This window comes from Carassius gibelio, chromosome B15 (assembly GCF_023724105.1).
Source record: "Carassius gibelio isolate Cgi1373 ecotype wild population from Czech Republic chromosome B15, carGib1.2-hapl.c, whole genome shotgun sequence".
NCBI classification, from domain to species: Eukaryota; Metazoa; Chordata; class Actinopteri; order Cypriniformes; family Cyprinidae; genus Carassius; species Carassius gibelio.
The window spans coordinates 6,355,685-6,375,996 of record NC_068410.1 but is presented as its reverse complement, the minus strand read 5'-3'; the positions used below and the strand labels follow the sequence as shown (position 1 = coordinate 6,375,996).

The following is a 20,312-nucleotide window of genomic DNA, read 5'->3' as shown; positions in this document are numbered from 1 at the left end:
AGTGTTCAATACACTCTTAGTCTATTGTGTCTTGTTGATGGTTTTTCAGAAACCCACTGCTGAAATATGCAGTGTCTGGAAGTAAATACATTTTGAGCAGCAGGATCTAAGATGAGCTCCAGGTGTTATATGAATCCCTAAAGTACACACCAGTGGGTCAAGATTAAGAGAGATATCCATAAAGATATGCCATTAAGAATGACTTAAGAACAGCCAATAATATGATTAAAATATGTACCGTCTTCCATTTTACACTTAACACAGGTCTTTAAAATGTCAATTGAAAAGCTTCTGAATTTATTAGTATTTTCGGGAATATTCGGGAATATTCGGGAAGTCGTGGCCAAATGGTTAGAGGGTTGGACTCCCAATCGAAGGGTTGTGAGTTCTAGTCTCGGGCCGGACGGAATTGTGGGTGGGGGTAGTGCATGAACAGCTCTCTCTCCACCTTCAATACCATGACTTAGGTGCCCTTGAGCAAGGCATCGAACCCCCAACTGCTCCCCGGGCGATGCAGCATAAATGGCTGCCCACTGCTCCGGGTGTGTGCTCACAGTGTGTGTGTGTGTGTTCACTGCTCTGTGTGTGTGCATTTCGGATGGGTTAAATGCAGAGCACAAATTCTGAGTATGGGTCACTATACTTGGCTGAATGTCACTTCACTATTTGGAAAGCTCAAGGGCTCACTCACTGGAGCAAATACATGACAGAGGCTTGCATTTACGTAAAGAGCAGCAGTAACCATATTTTAAGATTGTTAGCAAGGTTAAATTTGTCTAAAACCAAGAAGAAATAGGGCCACTCTTTCCTGTCAAAATGCTTCTCAGTGTCAAGAAACACCATCAGTTATCCAACATGAAAATTTTGTCCATGCTATACAGCATTCAAAAAACATTGAATATTACTACAGGAATTTCAGCCTTATTCTTTCCCAGAGTTTTTTGTTAGACAATGTTTACCTCCTGGATGATTAAAGACTATTGTGTTGTGTTAACTCCTATGTCTCCTCGCTTCTCCAGTAGGCAAATAATGAAGGTGGTTAGCTGCCTGTGTCAAAAGAGTGAGACAGCGTTCTAGCTAAAAAAAGAGACTAGAAGATCTTCAAATTCTTTATAGAACTATGAAGTAAGACCATTGGGTTTATTTAAATAAGGCTTTAATAGCAGATTTAACTTCTCAGCATCTCATGTTCAGTCCACTCAAAACTCTCCATATGAGACTAAACTGAAGAGTACAGCTCTTGGCCTGTACAGCTTATCATAAAACAACCCAAAAAATCATATGTCCTTATTATACTTTCTATCTGGATGAGGTTTTTTAATTTTGGTTCCTTGCCACTGTAACCTTTGTCAATATTTAAAGATATCTGAACTGAGCTGGATGGTGATCTATTTTACTGTTTACCTTTGTCTTCCTGCATTATTCACACACTATGTTCCTGTTTAGCATTGAATACCCTTGTGTAATGAGGAGTCAGAGACATTCGGATCCATGTGCAATGTTTAAGAACTCGTAGTGATAACAGGCAGGGTTCAGACAACAGCATCAGGGATATCAGAGGCAGTCAATATCAATGTCGGTTACCAGACTTGAATCGGGGCAGGTGGCAGACACCAAGACATTAAGCAATTTCGGCCCAAATGTGGGCCAGATCTGGGCCGACTGCTTGCTGTCTGGGCAGTAGACAGGTCAGGTCATAGGCAAAGCAGAGGATCAGCAGTATCAGAACAGGTCAAGGTAATACACGGAAAGGCAGACAAGGATAAATGCTCAGAATTGCAAGACGGGCGAAACAAGACTTGAGTGAGTAATGAGTGAGTGTTTGGCTACAGTTTATATAGGGTCTGGAATGAGGACTACCTGGTGGTGATGAGTCAGAGGTACAGGGCTGCTGGGTAATGTAGTCAATGAGAATGTCAGTACTCAGGTGAAGGTGCCCTCTGGCGTCCAGTATGAATAAAACAGACATTATGTTTATAGTGGTGTTCATTTTTTCAGCTATTATAATTTTAGTCTTAGTGTTTTTATCATTTAATCAACCTTATCCAACCTATTAAGTTTTAGTCAACTAAAGCCCAGTTTCATAGAGAGGGCTTAGCCTAGGCCAGGATTAGGCCATAGTTTAATTACGACATTTCAATCATTTTTATAAATATGCCTTAGATGAAAAAGCATTACTGGTGTGCATCTTAATAAAAAAAAAAAAAGGCACTGACATGTTTAAAAATCAGTCAGTGCAAGTTTCTTTAGCCTTAAGCCTAAGTCTATATTTAGTCAAAGAAAACCTTAAGTATTTTAGTCTGTTTTTATTTAATGATATGTATGAGCATTTGAATCAGATTTTGGTCAATTAACATTTCACATTTTCGGAATTCTGTTTAATGGTCAAACTGATATTTTTATTTATTTTTGCACAAAATGATAACCATAATGATTGCTGTCATTTGAGAAATTTACTTTTGAATTTCAGGTATTGCAATTTCTCCAGTAAGCACAAATCAATAGAATGTGGACACACACTGTGTATTTTACCTCATCTAGTTTACTCATGTAACGGGGCTGTTCTAGGTGGGGATTGAACCCGGGTCTGTTTGGTCCAAAGTCACTGAATTAATGGATTGAGCGAACTCCCCACTAAATGAATCCAAGAGCAGGGACGATCAAATGGCCAGGAGTCGTGGGTCTTCAACAAGACAAAACTTTACTAATAAAAAGTGCAGCAAAACAAGGGAAGCTGTGCTTCCAAAAAACAGTACAAAGAAAAATAGACACAAGGGTCCAAAGACTTAAACTTAGACAGACTTAGCTTGCAACAGGTAACATAGGCTCAAGACTGAACAATAAGGCATGGCACAAACACTTAAATAGGGCAAGACACAGGTGTGAGGCATCAGGCATAATGAGTGGTAGGGTTCAGCAGGAGTCTGGTGAGGGTTGCCACCTGCCGACCAGGAGGAAAATAGCAGTCTTGTTAAGGATTCCTTACAGGAGTCCCCCCTCTAAGAACGGCTCCTGACGTTCACTTGGTGGAGTCTTTGGGTGCGACGAAAATCCGTGATGAACGTAGGGTCCAGAATGTCTCGAGCAGGCACCCATGAGCGCTCCTCTGGGCCGTAACCCTCCCAGTCGACCAGATACTGTACTTTTCCTCTGACCTGACGAGAATCCACCAACCTACGCACAGTGTAAGCTGGTTGTCCATCGACAATCCGGGCAGCTGGGGCAGTCTTGTGAGCTGGGGACAGAGAAGAACAAACAACAGGCTTTAGCCGAGAGACATGAAACGTTGGGTGAATCCTCATGGACCTGGGCAGCTGTAGGCGGTAAGCTACTGGATTTATCTTCCTGAAGATCTTAAAAGGACCAATATAACGTGGAGCCAGTTTGAGAGAGGGGAGGGAAACCGTACTGGCACTCAAAAGGGGACATGCCTAAGGAAGAATGGTAGAGAGTATTATGTGCAAACTCTGCCCAGATTAATCGAGAGCGCCAAGTGGTCTGATTGCCTGCTGCCAAACATCTCAAAGTTTTGAGCTTGCAAGTTCTAGAGGACCCAGGATGACCAGAGGGGGGGATATGCATGTGCCCACTGCAACACATCAGAACGTAGGCGGTTAGGGACAAAAAGACGTCCTGGTGGACCATTACCTGGATCCGACTGATGCCGTTGGGCCTTCTTAAATGGCTGCCTCAATGCCCCACTGGATAGCTGCTATTATTTTGGTGGTGGGAAGGATGGGTTCTGGTCTGGCCTCCTCTTCTGGGGAGTCAAACTGCCTCGAAAGCACATCTGGTTTTGAGTTCTTGGAACCTGGGCGGTAAGAAAGAACAAAGTAAAACCGGTTAAAAAAAACAGTGCCCAGCGTGCTTGGCGGGAATTCAGTCTCTTGGCCTCCCGAATGTAGGTTAGGTTCCTGTGGTCGGTCCAGATGAGGAACGGGTGCTTGGCCCCTTCCAACTAATGCCTCCACTCCTCCAATGCCACCTTTACTGCCAACAGCTCTCGGTTTCCAATATCATAATTCTCTGCTGCAGTTAGTCGTCGAGACAGATAGGCGCATGGGTGAAGCCTGTTGTCGACCCTGGCTCTCTGGGACAAGACTGCCCCTACCCCTACATCAGAAGCGTCAACCTCCACCACAAAGGGCAACTCTGTGTCTGGAAGGGTTAAGATAGGGGCAGATGTAAAGAGTCTCTTGAGCTTGTTAAAAGCTTGATTGGCCTTCTCAGTCCACATGAATGATCGGGCAGATTTCTTGGTGAGTGGGGAGAGAGGTTCTGTAACAGAGCTGAGGTTTCAAATAAATCTTCTATAAAAGTTTGCAAACCCAAGAAAACGTTGTACCTGCTTCCCGGAAGTAGGTTGAGGCCATTCCTGCACTGCTCGCACCTTGCCAGGGTCCATCTGGATGTTGCCCTTGGAAATGATGAAGCCAAGAAATGGGGTTGAAGACACATGAAATTCACTCTTTTCCAACTTGACGAAGAGGCTGTGTTTAAGTAACTGGGAAAGGACCTGTCGAACATGTTGAATGTGTTCTTGGTAGTTGCGTGAGAAAATAAGGATATCGTCAAGGTAGACAAAAACAAACTTGTTCAGCATCTCCCGCAAGACATCATTAATCAGTGCCTGGAAGACAGCTGGGGCATTGACCAGGCCAAAGGGCATTACTCTGAACTCATAGTGGCCCGTCGGGGTGTTGAAAGCGGTCTTCCACTCGTCCCCTTCTTGAATCCTGACCAGATGGTAGGCATTTCGGAGATCTAATTTGGTGAATATGGTGGCACCTTGCAGGATCTCAAATGCAGAGGTCATCAGGGGGTAGCAATTCTTAATGGTGATGCGGTTGAGACCCCTGTAGTCGATGCAAGGCCTGAGGTCACCATCCTTCTCAAAGAAAAACCCTGCTCCAGCAGGTGAGGTTGAAGTATAAATAAAACCATTATCCAAGGCTTCCTTGAGGTACTTCTCCATAGCGGTCCTCTCAGGGGCAGAGAGAGAGTGTAAAGCCTACCCCGTGGTGGGCATGCTCCAGGAACCAAGTCTATAGCACAGTCATATGGTCTGTGAGGGAGAAGGGAGGTGGCTCGGGACTTGCTGAAGACTTCCTTGAGGTCAGCATACTCTGGAGGAACTCTGGACAGATCAGGGAGACACACAGGAGGCATAATACTCTGGGTTTTCGAAATGGGAAGCTGCAGTGCAACCTTGGCCTGGGGAACTTGAGGCGACTCAGGGTGAAATGCTGGGCACTTCGCGGTGGCAGATTTAAACTGAGACACAGGTAGCTCTTGAGTATCAGACCTGTCTGTTTTGAGATTGGCAGGGCACCTGGAGAGTCTCGACATTGGCTCTGGGTATACCTCCAGTTTCTCAGTAGAACGGCAAAAAGAAAGAGCAGAAACAACAGTTAGTTCCCCAACCTTTAACTACGCCTCTAGACCAGTCAATATTTGGGTTGTGACAAGTTAGCCATGGAAATCCAAGAACTAAGGGGAGTTCTGGTAACTGGATAAGCTCCTTGTGACCCCCAACTTCAAACTGAATAAACTAAGTGCAGTGACTAACCTGTCCCGACCCCAGAGGTCTGCCGTCGAGAGCTGTGATGGTTAGAGGTTTCTGGAGGAGCGGAGGAGCATGGAAGGAATGCCCAAACGTCTGGCTACATCAAGATCTAAAAAGTTCCCAGCAGCCCCAGAGTCGATGAAAGCACCAAGCTGGTGATTCTGGTTGTGGAAGATGGTGGCTTGGATAGTAACTCCAGAGGTTGTAGGACGAGGGAAGATATTTACTCTCGTTCCAGTTCCCCCTTTCCTGGACGAGAATTGGCTTTTCCCGACAATTCAGGACAGTTGGAGCGGAAATGGCCTGACCTTCCACAGTACAGACAGCGTCGCTCCCTCATCCGTCGATCTCTTTCTGTCTGGGTTAATCTTGTTCGACCCAGCTGCATGGGTTCCTCCAGATCACTGGGTTTCCCGAGTGGTTCAAAAGTATTGGAAAATTCCTGAGGACAATACACACTGGTTTCCCGACATCGTTCCTGTTGTCGTTCTCGGAGACGATGATCTATTCGGATAGCCACCTCAATTAAAGATTCCAAGTCCGGAGAAGGGTCTCTAAAAGCCAACTCATCCTTAAGTTCCGGAGACAAGGCCTGGTGGAATGTGGCCCTTAAAGCTCGCTGGTCCCAGCCACTCTCTGAAGCTAGGGTACGAAACTCAATGGCAAACTCTGCCACACTTCGAGTGCCTTGAGAGAGTCGAAGCAAACGGTAATCCACATCACCTGTTCTGGCTGGATGGTGGAAGACTTTCTTCATTTCAGCAATGAAGCTGCTACTGTTTGCAGTGAGTGGTCCCTGTTGGTCCCACAAAGCCGAGGCCCAGTCTAAAGCCTTGCCAGTAAGAAGGGTTATGATGTAAGCAACTTTGCTACTCTCTGTGGGGAAGCTGCCAGGTTGTAACTGAAATACTAGGGTGCATTGAGTGACGAACCCACTACACTTCTCAGGGCTGCCATCAAATCGTTCTGGTGCTGGTAGTTTAGGTTCTGACAGGGCGGCTACCACTGCTTGAGAAGGATTACCATCTGACAGCTGAGGCTCTTGTGACGAAGAAGCTGGAGCCTGAAGATTTAAACGTTGAAGAATCTCAGTAAGGATATGCTCATGTTGCTGAATGGATTCATGTTTTCTGGTTCAGTCTTGCTGTAACGGGGCTGTTCTAGGTGGGGATTGAACCCAGGTCTGTTTGGTCCAAAGTCACTGAATTAATGGATTGAGCTAACTCCCCACTAAATGAATCCAAGAGCAGGGATGATCAAATGGCCAGGAGTCGTGGTTCTTCAACAAGACAAAACTTTACTAATAAAAAGTGCAACAAAACAAGAGAAGCTGTGCTTCCAAAAAACAGTACAAAGAAAAATAGACACAAGGGTCCAAAGACTTAAACTTAAACTTTGACAGACTTAGCTTGCAACAGGTAACATAGGCTCAAGACTGAACAATAAGGCATGGCACAAACACACTTAAATAGGGCAAGACACAGGTGTGAGGCATCAGGCATAAAGAGTGGTAGGGTTCAGCAGGAGTCTGGTGAGGGTTGCCACCTGCCGACCAGGAGGAAAATAGCAGTCCTGTTAAGGATTCCTTACAACTCATTTATTATAGGTTTTTTTTTATATAAATCAATACCAAAGACAAATCTCTCTGTCTACATTATAAAAACAGCTAAAACAAACAAAAATATTATAACTGAAATTCCTATCCACTAACTCTAATATTGCAAGAAAATTTATTTATTGAAACAATAGCAGTTGAGTAAGTGCATTTATTCAAAATAAAAAATAAATAAAACAGTATCAGTAAAATTAGTCAGTAAAAAAAGCAGTTTACCGTGTTATAAAGTAAAAATACAAAGTAAAAAACTTAACTTATGTTACAGAAAAGCACACCATTTTGTAAATTACTTTAAATAACTTTTTTGACCATTTTATTGTCCTTAATTTTATCTTAAGTGGTGTTAAAGAAACTGATATTAGAACTAAGTTTGACTTTAGCCCAGCTCTCATAACTGATATAATCAGTGTGCCACAACTTTAGTCCCATCCAAGGTTGAATACATGTCAAAGTATTTCCCAATGTATTGGGAAAGCAGTTATTTTACTGCAAGTATAGCAGAATCACTTAAGGAATTAATTTCCATGATAAATTGACTGAAATTTCAACATAGCATCAAACAAAACCTACTTCTAATCCAAAACACGTCATAACATACAAAGAGAGAATTGAAATCAAGGACATTTCTCAAGGAAACTTAAAAGAGACTTAAAGCCCTTCATGAGGTCAAACAATGGAGAATTCATCATCTTTGCACACAAAACATAAGCTCTGGACAATGGAGATAAAAACTGTCTTCATCAATAACAGATCTAAAGTTGTGAGCTCACTGGAGCTGATGGGATGGACTTCCATCATGTCACAGATTGATCAGCTGCTGGAAATGATATAAAAGCAAGAGAGAAGACCTACAGATACATCAGTGAGATACATCACACACTCATCATGACCTTCACCATCTTCTCCATCACCTGTCTTGCCCTGGTGGCCTCTGCTCTGGGTAAGTGTCTCATTTATTTTGCAAGAATAATGATGAACGTTGAATGAATATTGAAAATGCAAAAACCTAATTTAAGAGCTTCCTGACTCATGAGTAATGTATGACATTCTGTAACAACAGGTTGTGGAGTCCCTGAGATTAAACCGCAGACGATCGGCAGCAGGATTGTGAACGGACAGAATGCCATCTCTGGTTCTTGGCCCTGGCAGGTCTCTCTTCAGGTAACTCATTTGTTTTCTAAAAAACACATGTGTCTGCTTTGTTTTAAGAGTACATTTCATGTTTACAATGCTTTTACATTTTAATCAGAAAGCCAATGGTTTCCACTTCTGCGGAGGATCCTTGATCAACGAGAACTGGGTTCTCACTTCTGCCCAATGCGCTGTCGTGTAAGATTCTTCAATCTGACAAACATCACATTCAACAATGATTAATAAATACTCTGTCTGGATTATTTCGGTCTTTTATCTATTCATTTTATTTTTATCTCTCTTTTTAGGGTCAACTCTGACCGTGTCATTCTTGGAGAACATAATCGTGGCTCCAATGATGAACCCATCCAGATAGAGATAGTTTCCAAGGTAACACTATTTTATGATCTCAGTGGATCAGATATGTTAAATCTGGGGGAAAAAAGAGACCAAGTGATATTGCTTTTGTTCTGTCTAATATTAATTACATATGAAATACAGCCAGAAATCATTTTTACTTTTTTTAAACATAATAATAACAACCTTGTCATCATTACACTACAAAAATATATATTTATTGTAAATATTTTAGTAATAGGATTATGTCCTGTAATTTAAGAAAAGGTGTGATCTAAAAGGTTGCACAATTATTTTAATCTTTGTTTTAGATTGTATGTCTGTAATTGTTCAATTGAACTCACATGTTTCTCGTTTGTGATTTAACAGACATAATTCAAAGGGTTAAACAGTTGTGTTTTTTAATCAGTGAACTCAATATTACAGTGGAAAAGTGTGGAAATTGGTAAAACTATCGGTCAACATGTCTCTTTCTACCTGAAGTTTTGAGGTATAAAATGTATGTGATTGTATTCCTAAAACCTGCCGAAATATATTTACATTTAACAAACAAAATCAACACAGTTTTACAGATATAAATTTTAGTACAGGATGGAAAACATCCAAATACATTCTAAAAAAGCAGGGTGTAAGTAAATGCTTACATTTTTATTTACCTTCTAAAATGTCAGCTCTCACTACTAACTAGGGACGCTTTCGATATCAGTATCGGTATCGGCTTGATACTGAACTCATGTACTCGTACTCATACTCCTTAAAATGTCTTGATACCAAACAATGATAGCACACAGCGTGTGATAAATGCCATATTCAGACAATGAAATACCGACAACAACAACAGACAGCTTAGTCTGTTATTGGAGTTATTAGAGAGCGCGTGCACTTCTGTTGTGTGATCTTTCATTTTCAGTAACTTAAAACAAGCATCATTTGGATTAAAACTGTATCATAAAAAAACAACCATTTATAGGGACATTCACCATAAACATAATAATTGTCAACCTTAGGCATACACGACTTTCTGGCGAAAATGAATCTAGCAGCCAGTGTGAAATGCTCTCAGCTGTACTGTCCTTCTCCGTCTCATTCTGCACCAGTGCAAATATATTTACGCTTTGCGCGTTTTGCTTACTTAAGTGTTTCTGTATTATATGAGTGGTTTTGGAATATAAATCGCAGCACGTTACAGATCGTTTCAGTAAAAAAAACCGCAACTTCTGTTTGTGAAAATTTCACAGTAAGGAGATTTATAACGAGTGGTTCCCTGCCTTATTAAAGCAGAGCACTTCATTACAGGACTAAGTCGCTGCAATGGACCAGCTCTAATGCTATTAAATTAAAGATGATGAACCAAAGAGCGAAAGTAACAAAAACCTGTAAATATAATTTTAATGGGCATAATAAAGTGTGTAAAGAAACCTAACCTTAGTATATAAAGTCAAACCAAGAAAATATTCAGATACCAGATATAATTTCAGGATATATATTTTTTTTTTTTACTATTGGGTGCAGGACACTATAGTTCATTTACATCAAGTGAGGATAGCAAAATAGCCAGGAGACTATAGGCAGCCATTAAGGCTAAGGTTTGCATGACTAAGTTTTGATAGTTGTGTAAATACTGTCATACTAACGGCTGTCTGAATCATTTTTGTCTCACTGTAATCCATAACATACCTTTGTATAAAAGTTATCTAACATTATCAAGCTGTATTTGTTCTGACATAGTTTAACTCTGAGTTCTTGTCATATTTTATAACCATCTTCTAAACTATAGAGAATAAACTGTGATAATGTGAGAAAGGTTGAAGGTGTCTGAATAAATTTAGGTTTGACTGAATCTTTTTAATAAATGAAGTTTACCAGCTAACATTATACATTCTTTTGGTTTCTGTACCCAATATTGAAAAAATTTACAAATGCAATAAAAATATTAGTACTCTTTATCGGCAAGTACCAAAAATAAAAGTATCAGTATCGGCAAGTACTTGAAAGTGGTATCAGTCCATCCTTACAACTAACTGATCAGCCGTCTTGTTTGTATATATGCAGGTCATCAGGCATCCTCTCTTTAACAGAGCAACCTTCAACAATGACATTGCTCTGCTGAAACTGTCGTCTCCAGTCACATTCACTCCTCGTATCTCTCCTGTATGTCTGCCTGAATCAAACGCCAGGATCGTGCCTGGAACCCGCTGCTTCACCACTGGATGGGGCCAGACTGCTTCTACATGTCAGTCAGCTGTGAAACAAAAAGAGAATAACAACACATATGTTTACTGTGCAATGCAATGTGTCATGATTTCTTCTATTTTTTAGCAAGCCCTCTGGTTCTGCAGCAAACAGTCACACCCATCATAAGTCTGGCTTTGTGCAGGCAGACTTGGGGTCAGAACAGAATCACTGATGCCATGATCTGTGCTGGATCCACTGGTTCCTCATCTTGCCAGGTATATGAAGACTGATCAAGAAGAAGAACAATACCATATTAATGTTGCTTCTGAAAACTGGGGTCTGGGGAAGTCGTGGCCTAATGGTTAGAGGGTTGGACTCCCAATCGAAGGGTTGTGAGTTCTAGTCTCGGGCCGGACGGAATTGTGGGTGGGGGTAGTGCATGAACAGCTCCACCTTCAATACCATGACTTAGGTGCCCTTGAGCAAGGCATTGAACCCCCAACTGCTCCCTGGGCGCCGCAGCATAAATGGCTGCCCACTGCTCTGGGTGTGTGTGTGTGTGTGTGTGTGTGTGTGTGTGTGTGTTCACTGCTCTGTGTGTGTGCATTTCGGATGGGTTAAATGCAGAGCACAAATTCTGAGTATGGGTCACCATACTTGGCTGAATGTCACTTCACTTTAAAATAATGAGTCTCAAATGTATGTTTTCTGTAGGGTGATACTGGTGGTCCTCTGGTGTGTGAGAGTTCAGGGGTTTGGACTCTGGTGGGCTCTGTGTCTCATGAAAGAAGCACTTGTGACCCCCGTTTCCCTGCAGTCTTCACCAACATCTCCCAGCTTCGCTCTTGGATCAACGAGACTATTTCTTCCAACTAGATCACCAGTCTGAATATTTACTTTCTGTCTTTGATTCCCTGTTGGTGGTCTTTTTGTTTGTGGGTTTGGGTCAGTCAATGAGTTCATTCTGTTTCAGCTGTACAGATAATGAAAACCTTTCAATAAATGAGATGAGTTAAATAAAATGCATAAAAAAAGCATTGATGCCATGCAGTCCGTCCTTCAACATCCAACTTAAATTCCAAAGTGGGAGAGAAAAGGGTGCCAAGTTTTGTAAAACTGAAATAGCTTGTTTTTAAGGAAAGAACTCAAGACTTCAAATGGAATAGTGTTCAATACACTCTTAGTCCATTGTGTCTTGTTGATGGTTTTTCAGAAACCCACTGCTGAAATATGCAGTGTCTGGAAGTAAATACATTTTGAGCAGCAGGATCTAAGATGAGCTCCAGGTGTTATATGAATCCCTAAAGTACACACCAGTGGGTCAAGATCAAGAGAGATATCCATAAAGATATGCCATTAAGAATGACTTAAGAACAGCCAATAATATGATTAAAATATGTACCGTCTTCCATTTTACACTTAACACAGGTCTTTAAAATGTCAATTGAAAAGCTTCTGAATTTATTAAAGATTTGAATATTCTGTCTTTGGAAAGCTCAAGGGCTCAATCACTGGAGCAAATACATGACAGAGGCTTGCATTTACGTATAGCAGCATTAACCATATTTTAAGATTGTTAGCAAGGTTAAATTTGTCTAAAATCCAGAAGAAATAGGGCCACTCTTTCCTGTCAAAATGCTTCTCAGTGTCAAGAAACACCACCAGTTATCCAACATGAACATTTTGTCCATGCTATACAGCATTCAAAAAACATTGAATATTATTACAGGAATTTCAGCCTTATTCTTTTCCAGAGTTTTTTGTTAGACAATGTTTACCTCCTGGATGATTAAAGACTCTTGTGTTGTGTTAACTCCTATGTCTTCTCGCTTCTCCAGTAGGCAAATAATGAAGGTGGTTAGCTGCCTGTGTCAAAAGAGTGAGACAGCATTCTAGGTAAAAAAGAACCTGAGCTGGATGGTGATCTATTTTACTGTTTACCTTTTGCTTCCTGCATTATTCACACAATATGTTCCTGTTTAGAATTGAATACCCTTGTGTAACGAGGAGTCAGAGACATTCGGATCCAGGTTCAATGTTTATTAAGAACTCGTAGTGATAACAGGCAGGGTTCAGACAACAGCATCAGGGATATCAGAGGCAGTCAATATCAAGGTCGTTCACCAGACTTGAATCGGGGCAGGTGGCAGACACCAAGACATTAAGCAATTTCGGCCCAAATGTGGACCAGATCTGGGCCGACTGCTTGCTGTCTGGGCAGTAGACAGGTCATAGACGAAGCAGAGGGTCAGTAAGGCAGGCGGCAGAGGATCGGCAGTATCAGAACAGGTAAAGGTAATACACGGAAATGCAGACAGGGATAAACACTCAGAATTGCAAGACGGGCCAAACAAGACTTCGTAATGAGTGAGTGTTTGGCTACAGTTTATATAGGGTGTGGAATGAGGACCACCTGGTGGTGATGAGTCAGACGTACGGGGCTGCTGGGTAATGTAGTCAATGAGAATGTCAGTACTCAGGTGAAGGTGCCCTCTGGCGTCCAGTATGAATAAAACGGACATTATGTTTATAGTAGTGTTCATTTTTTCAGCTATTATAATTTTAGTCTTAGTCTTAGTCAATGTTTTTATCATTTAATTATTTAGTCAACCTTATCCTTATCCAACCTATTTAGTTTTAATCAAGTTTTAGTCAACTAAAGCCCAGTTTCATAGACAGGGCTTAGCCTAGGCCATGATTAGGCCATAGTTTAATTACGACATTTAAATCATTTTTATAAATATGCCTTAGATGAAAAAGCATTACTAGTGTGCATCTTAATAAAAAAAAAGGCACTGACATGTTTTAAAGGGGGGTGAAATGCTCATTTTCACTCAATCTCCTGTTAATCTTGAGTACCTATAGAGTAGTACTGCATCCTTCATATCTCCAAAAAGTCTTTAGTTTTATTATATTTATAAGAGAAAAATAGAATTTTTTTCGGAAAAACACGAGCCGCTGGAGGCGTGACGTGTGGGCAGAGCTAAAGAATCACGAGCGCGAGTAGGCTTTTGCATTGAGAGCGTTTGAAAGTTGTGACATGACCGTGAGGAAAAAAAACCATCATCCAAAACAAACCATGGCTAACAGTCAGATTCAGCCGTTTATTTATGATCCAGAATCAGATCCAGAGGCTGAAACTGAACGAGAGCAGCAGCAGCAACGACTACAGCAGCACGTCTCTATGTGGTATGTACTAAAACTGTATATATTTGCTTAACGGTTTTGGAAAATGACTAAGTTCCACTTTATGTCGTTTTTTTTTTTCTTTAAAGGTGTACAAGGATTACTTGATGTGCTTACGCGCCAATAGCTAAGTTAACAACACAGAGATATTTGAAGCAGTTTTACTCACCGCCTGCGGTTCCAACACACGATCGTGACCCTTTTTCGTTGGGATTGCATCATCCTTAAGAAATAAACGATACGCAAATCCGTCGTCAAACTGGGCGTTGTTTGTAAAACAAGCATCTTCAAAATGGAGGGAACAAACAAAAACACTTGCACAACTCCGTTGATGCTCTGTAAAAATAAACTCCGTCCACTGGTCCCTTGATGTGTTTTTTTTTTTTTTGGTAATCTGTGCAGGGTTGTCTTGCCCTCGCAACCAAAAACACACTTCTTTTGTGACATTTCGCTCTCACTCTGATCAGTGAATGTCTCTGCTCTAAGGGAGCGCGCGCTCTTCCGGGAGAAGTGCCCTTAGGACCCAAATAAGGAAATTCCGCTCCATCTAACGTCACACAGAGCCATACTCGAAAAAAAAACTTTCCGAAACTTGTGACAAACCGGTACAACTTAATTTTTGAAACTTTGTCCATGTTTAGCATGGGAATCTAACTCTTTAACAGTATAAAAAACTCAGTATGCATGAAATAGCATTTCACCTAAATCTAGATTTAGTCAAAGAAAACCTGAAGTATTTTAGTCTAGTTTTATTCAAAGAAAACCTGAAGTATTTTAGTCTGTTTTTGTTTATTTAATGATATGTATGAGCATTTGAATCAGATTTTGGTCAATTAACATTTCATATTTTCATCATTCTGTTAAATGGTCAAACTGATTTTTTTTCCCACAAAATTATAACCATAATGATTGCTGTCATTTGAGAAATTTTCTTTTGAATTTCAGGTATTGCAATTCCTCCAGTAAGCACAAATCAATAGAATGTGGACACACACATGGTGTATTTTACCTCATCTAGTTTACTCATTTATTATAGGCTTTTTATTATATAAATCAATACCAAAGACATATGTAATCTCTTTGTCTACATTATAAAAACAGCTAAAACAAACAAAAATATTATAACTGAAATTCCTATCCACTAACTCTAATATTGCAAGAAAATGTCTTTATTGAAACAACAGCAGTTGAGTAAGTGCATTTATTCAAAATAACAAAAATTAAAACAGTATAAGTAAAATCAGTCAGTAAAAAAAGCAGTTTAACGTATTATAAAGTAAAAATATAAAGCAAAAAATTTAAGTTTTGTTACAGAAAAGCACACAATTTTGTAACACTCTTACTTTAAAGAACTTGTTTGACCATTTTATTGTCCTTAATTTTATCTTAACTGTTGTTAAAGAAACTGATATTAGAACTAAGTTTTACTTTAGCCCAACTCTCATTACTGATATAATCATAGTGTGCCACAACTTTAGTCCCATCCAAGATTGTATGCATGTTAAAGTATTTCCCAATATATTGGGAAAGCAGTTATTTTACTGCAAGTATAGCAGAAACACTTAAGGAATTAATTTCCATGATAAATTGACTGAAATTTCAACACAGCAACAAACAAAACCTACTTCTAATCCAAAACACGTCATAACATACAAAGAGAGAATTGAAATCAAGGACATTTCTCAAGGAAACTTAAAAGAGACTTAAAGCCCTTCATGAGGTCAAACAATGGAGAATTTTCATCTTTGCACACAAAACATAAGCTCTGGAGAATTGAGATAAAAACTGTCTTCATCAATAACAGATCTAAAGTTATGAGCTCACTGGAGCTGATGGGATGGACTTCCATCATGTCACAGATCGATCAGCTGCTGGAAATGATATAAAAGCAAGAGAGAGCACCATACAGATACATCAGTGAGATACATCACACACTCATCATGACCTTCACCATCTTCTCCATCACCTGTCTTGCCCTGGTGGCATCTGCTCTGGGTAAGTGTCTCATTTATTTTGCAAGAATAATGATGAACGAATATTGAAAATGCAAAAACCTAATTTAAGAGCTTCCTGACTCATGAGTAATGTATGACATTCTGTAACAACAGGTTGTGGAGTCCCTGAGATTAAACCGCAGACGATCGGCAGCAGGATTGTGAACGGACAGAATGCCATCTCTGGTTCTTGGCCCTGGCAGGTCTCTCTTCAGGTAACTCATTTGTTTTTTAAAAAACACATGTGTCTGCTTTGTTTTAAGAGTACATTTCATGTTTACAATGCTTTTACCCTTTAATCAGAGAGCCAATGGTTTCCACTTCTGCGGAGGATCCTTGATCAACGAGAACTGGGTTCTCACTTCTGCCCAATGCGCTGTCGTGTAAGATTCTTCAATCTGACAAACATCACATTCAGCAATGATTAATAAATACTCTGTCTGGATTATTTCGGTCTTTTATCTATTCATTTTATTTTTATCTCTCTTTTTAGGGTCAACTCTGACCGTGTCATTCTTGGAGAACATAATCGTGACTCCAATGATGAACCCATCCAGATAGAGCTAGTTTCCAAGGTAACACTATTTAATGATCTCAGTGGATCAGATATGTTAAAACTGAAAAAAAAGAGACCAAGTGATATTGCTTTTGTTCTGGATAATATTAATTACATATGAAATACAGCCAGAAATCATTTTTACTGTTTTTTAAACATAATAATAACAACCTCGTCATCATTACACTACAAAAATAAATATTTATTGTAAATATTTTAGTAATAGGATTATGTCCTGTAATTTTATAAAAGGTGTGATCTAAAAGGTTGCAAAATTATTTTAACCTTTGTTTTAGATTGTATGTCTGTAATTGTTCAATTGAACTCACATGTTTCTCGTTTGTGATTTAACAGACATAATTCAAAGGGTTAAACAGTTGTGTTTTTTAATCAGTGAACTCAATATTACAGTGGAAAAGTGTGGAAATTGGTAAAACTATCGGTCAACATGTCTCTTTCTACCTGAAGTTTTGAGGTATAAAATGTACGTGATTGTATTCCTAAAACCTGCCGAAATATATTTACATTTAACAACAAAATCAACACATTTTTACAGATATAAATTTTAGTACAGGATGGAAAACATCCAAACCACATTCTAAAAATGCAGGGTATAAGTAAATGCTTACATTTTTATTTACCTTCTAAAATGTCAGCTCTCACTACTAACTAGGGATGCTTTCGATATCAGTATCGGTATCGGCTTGATACTGAACTCATGTACTCGTTCTCATACTCTTTAAAAGGAAGTGGGGGAAGTCGTGGCCTAATGGTTAGAGGGTTGGACTCCCAATCGAAGGGTTGTGGGTTCTAGTCTCGGGCCGGACGGAATTGTGGGTGGGGGTAGTGCATATACAGTTCTCTCTCCACCTTCAATACCACGACTTAAGTGCCCTTGAGCAAGGCATCGAACCCCCAACTGCTCCCCGGGCGCCGCAGCATAAATGGCTGCCCACTGCTCCGGGTGTGTGCTCACAGTGTGTGTGTGTGTGTGTTCACTGCACTGCACTGTGTGCATTTCGGATGGGTTAAATGCAGAGCACAAATTCTGAGTATGGGTCACCATACTTGGCTGAATGTCACTTCACTTATTACTTATTAAAATGTCTTGATACCAAACAATGATAGCACACAGCGTGTGATAAATGCCATATTCAGACAATGAAATACCGACAACAACAACAGACAGCTTAGTCTGTTATTGGAGTTATTAGAGAGCGCTTGCACTTCTGTTGTGTGATCTTTCATTTTCAGTAACTTAAAACAAACATCATTTGGATTAAAACTGTATCATAAAAATACAATCATTTATAGGGACATTCACTATAAAAATAATAATTGTCAGCCTTAGGAATACACAACTTTCTGGCGAAAATGGATCTAGCAGCCAGTGTGAAATGCACTCAGCTGTACTGTCCTTCTTCTTCTCATTCTGCACCAGTGCAAATATATTTAAGCTGTGCGCGTTTTGCTTACTTAAGTGTTTCTGTATTATATGAGTGGTTTTGGAATATAAATCGCAGCACGGTTCAGATCGTTTCAGTAAAAAAAAAAAAAAAACGCAACTTCTGTTTGTGAAAATATCACAGTAAGGAGATTTATAACGAGTGGTTCCCTGCATTATTAAAGCAGAGCACTTCATTACAGGACTAAGTCGCTGCAATGGAGCAGCTCTAATGCTATTAAATTAAAGATGATGAACCAAAGAGCGAAAGTAACAAAAACTTCTAAATATAATTTTAATGGGCATAATTAAGTGTGAAAAAAAAAAACCTTAGTATAAAAAGTCAAACCAAGAAAATATTCAGATACCAGATATAATTTCAGAATTTTTTTTTTTTTTCATTTTTACTAGTGGGTGCAGGACACTATAGTTCATTTACATCAAGTGAGGGTAGCAAAATGGCCAGGAGACTATAGGCAGCCATTAAGGCTAAGGTTTGCATGACTAAGTTTTGATAGTTGTGTAAATACTGTCATACTAACGACTGTCTGAATCATTTTTGGCTCACTGTAATCCATAACATACCTTTCTATAAAAGTTATATAACATTATCAAGCTGTATTTGTTCTGAAATAGTTTAACTCTGAGTTTTTGTCATATTTTATAACCATCTTCTAAACTATAGAGAATAAACTGTGATAATGTGAGAAAGGTTGAAGGTGTCTGAATAAATTTAGGTTTGACTGAATCTTTTTTATAAATGAAGTTTACCAGCTAACATTATACATTCTTTTGTTTTCTGTTCCCAATATTGAAAAAATGTACAAATGCAAGAAAAATATTGGTCTCTTTATCGGCAAGTACCAAAAATAAAAGTATCGGTATCGGCGAGTAGTTGAAAGTGGTATCATTCCATCCTTACAACTAACTGATCATCCGTCTTGTTTGTATATATGCAGGTCATCAGGCATTCACTCTTCAACAGAACAATCTTCAACAATGACATTGCTCTGCTGAAACTGTCGTCTCCAGTCACATTCACTCCTCGTATCTCTCCTGTATGCCTGGCTCCATCAAACGCCAGCATCGTGCCTGGAACCCGCTGCTTCACCACTGGCTGGGGCCAGACTGCACACACAAGTAAGTCAGCTGTGAAACAAAAAGAGAATAACAACACATATGTTCACTGTGCAATGCAATGTGTCATGATTTCATCTATCTTTTAGCAAGCCCTCTGATTCTGCAGCAAACAGTCACACCCATCATAAGTCCGGCTGTGTGCAGGCAGACTTGGGGTCAGAACAGAATCACTGATGCCATGATCTGTGCTGGAGCCTCTGGTTCCTCATCTTGCCAGGTATATGAAGACAGATCAAGAAGAAGTACATTACCATATTAATGTTGCTTCTGAAAATTATGAGTCTCAAATGTATATTTTCTGTAGGGTGATACTGGTGGTCCTCTGGTGTGTGAGACTTCAGGGGTCTGGACTCTGGTGGGCTCTGTGTCTCGGGAAAGAAACACTTGCGACCCACGTTTGCCTGCAGTCTACACCAACATCTCCAAACTGCGCTCTTGGATCAACGAGACTATTTCTTCCAACTAGATCACCAGTCTGAATATTAACTTTCTGTCTTTGATTGCCTTTTGGTCTTTTTGTTTGTGGGTTTGGGTCAGTCAATGAGTTCATTCTGTTTTCCTGTTTTAGCTGTACAGATAATGAAAACCTTTCAATAAATGAAATGAGTTAAATAAAATGCACAAAAAAAAGCTTTGATGCCATGCAGTCCATCCTTCAACATTCAACTTAAATTCCAAAGTGGGAGAGAAAAGGTTGCCAAATTCACAGTAAAACTGAAATAGCTAGTTTTTCAGGAAAAAACTCAAGACTTCGAATTGAATAATGTTCAATACAATCTTAGTCCATTGAGTCTTGTTGATGGTTTTTCAGAAACCCACTGCTGAAATATGCAGTGTCTGGAAGTAAATACATTTTGAGCAGCAGGATCTAAGATGAGCTCCAGGTGTTATATGAATCCCTAAAGTACACACCAGTGGGTCAAGGTCAAGAGAGATTTCCATTATGACATGCCATTAAGAATGACTGAAGAACAGCCAATAATACGATTCCTCCATTATTCCTTCAATATTCTTCCATTTTACACTTAACACAGGTCTTTAAAATGTCAATTGAAAAGCTTCTGAATTTATTAAAGATTTGAATATTCTGTCTTTGGAAAGCTCAAGGGCTCAATCACTGGAGCAAATACATGACAGAGGCTTGCAGT

General features: G+C 39.8%; 2 protein-coding genes across 2 annotated transcripts; both read left to right on the top strand.

The window, feature by feature from the left end:
• Positions 1-7,767: 7,767 nt before the first annotated feature.
• Positions 7,768-12,086, top strand: LOC127972433 (chymotrypsin-like protease CTRL-1). Its single transcript, XM_052575912.1, has 7 exons — positions 7,768-8,121; positions 8,242-8,342; positions 8,431-8,510; positions 8,621-8,702; positions 10,722-10,902; positions 10,989-11,119; positions 11,559-12,086. The coding sequence occupies exons 1-7, from the start codon at positions 8,067-8,069 to the stop codon at positions 11,718-11,720; spliced, it is 792 nt and encodes a 263-aa protein (XP_052431872.1). The 5' UTR covers positions 7,768-8,066; the 3' UTR covers positions 11,721-12,086.
• A 3,800-nt stretch (positions 12,087-15,886) lies between these two features.
• Positions 15,887-19,683, top strand: LOC127972430 (chymotrypsin-like protease CTRL-1). The gene is made up of 7 exons (XM_052575910.1): positions 15,887-16,025; positions 16,139-16,239; positions 16,328-16,407; positions 16,518-16,599; positions 18,984-19,164; positions 19,251-19,381; positions 19,469-19,683. The coding sequence occupies exons 1-7, from the start codon at positions 15,971-15,973 to the stop codon at positions 19,628-19,630; spliced, it is 792 nt and encodes a 263-aa protein (XP_052431870.1). The 5' UTR covers positions 15,887-15,970; the 3' UTR covers positions 19,631-19,683.
• Positions 19,684-20,312: the final 629 nt, after the last annotated feature.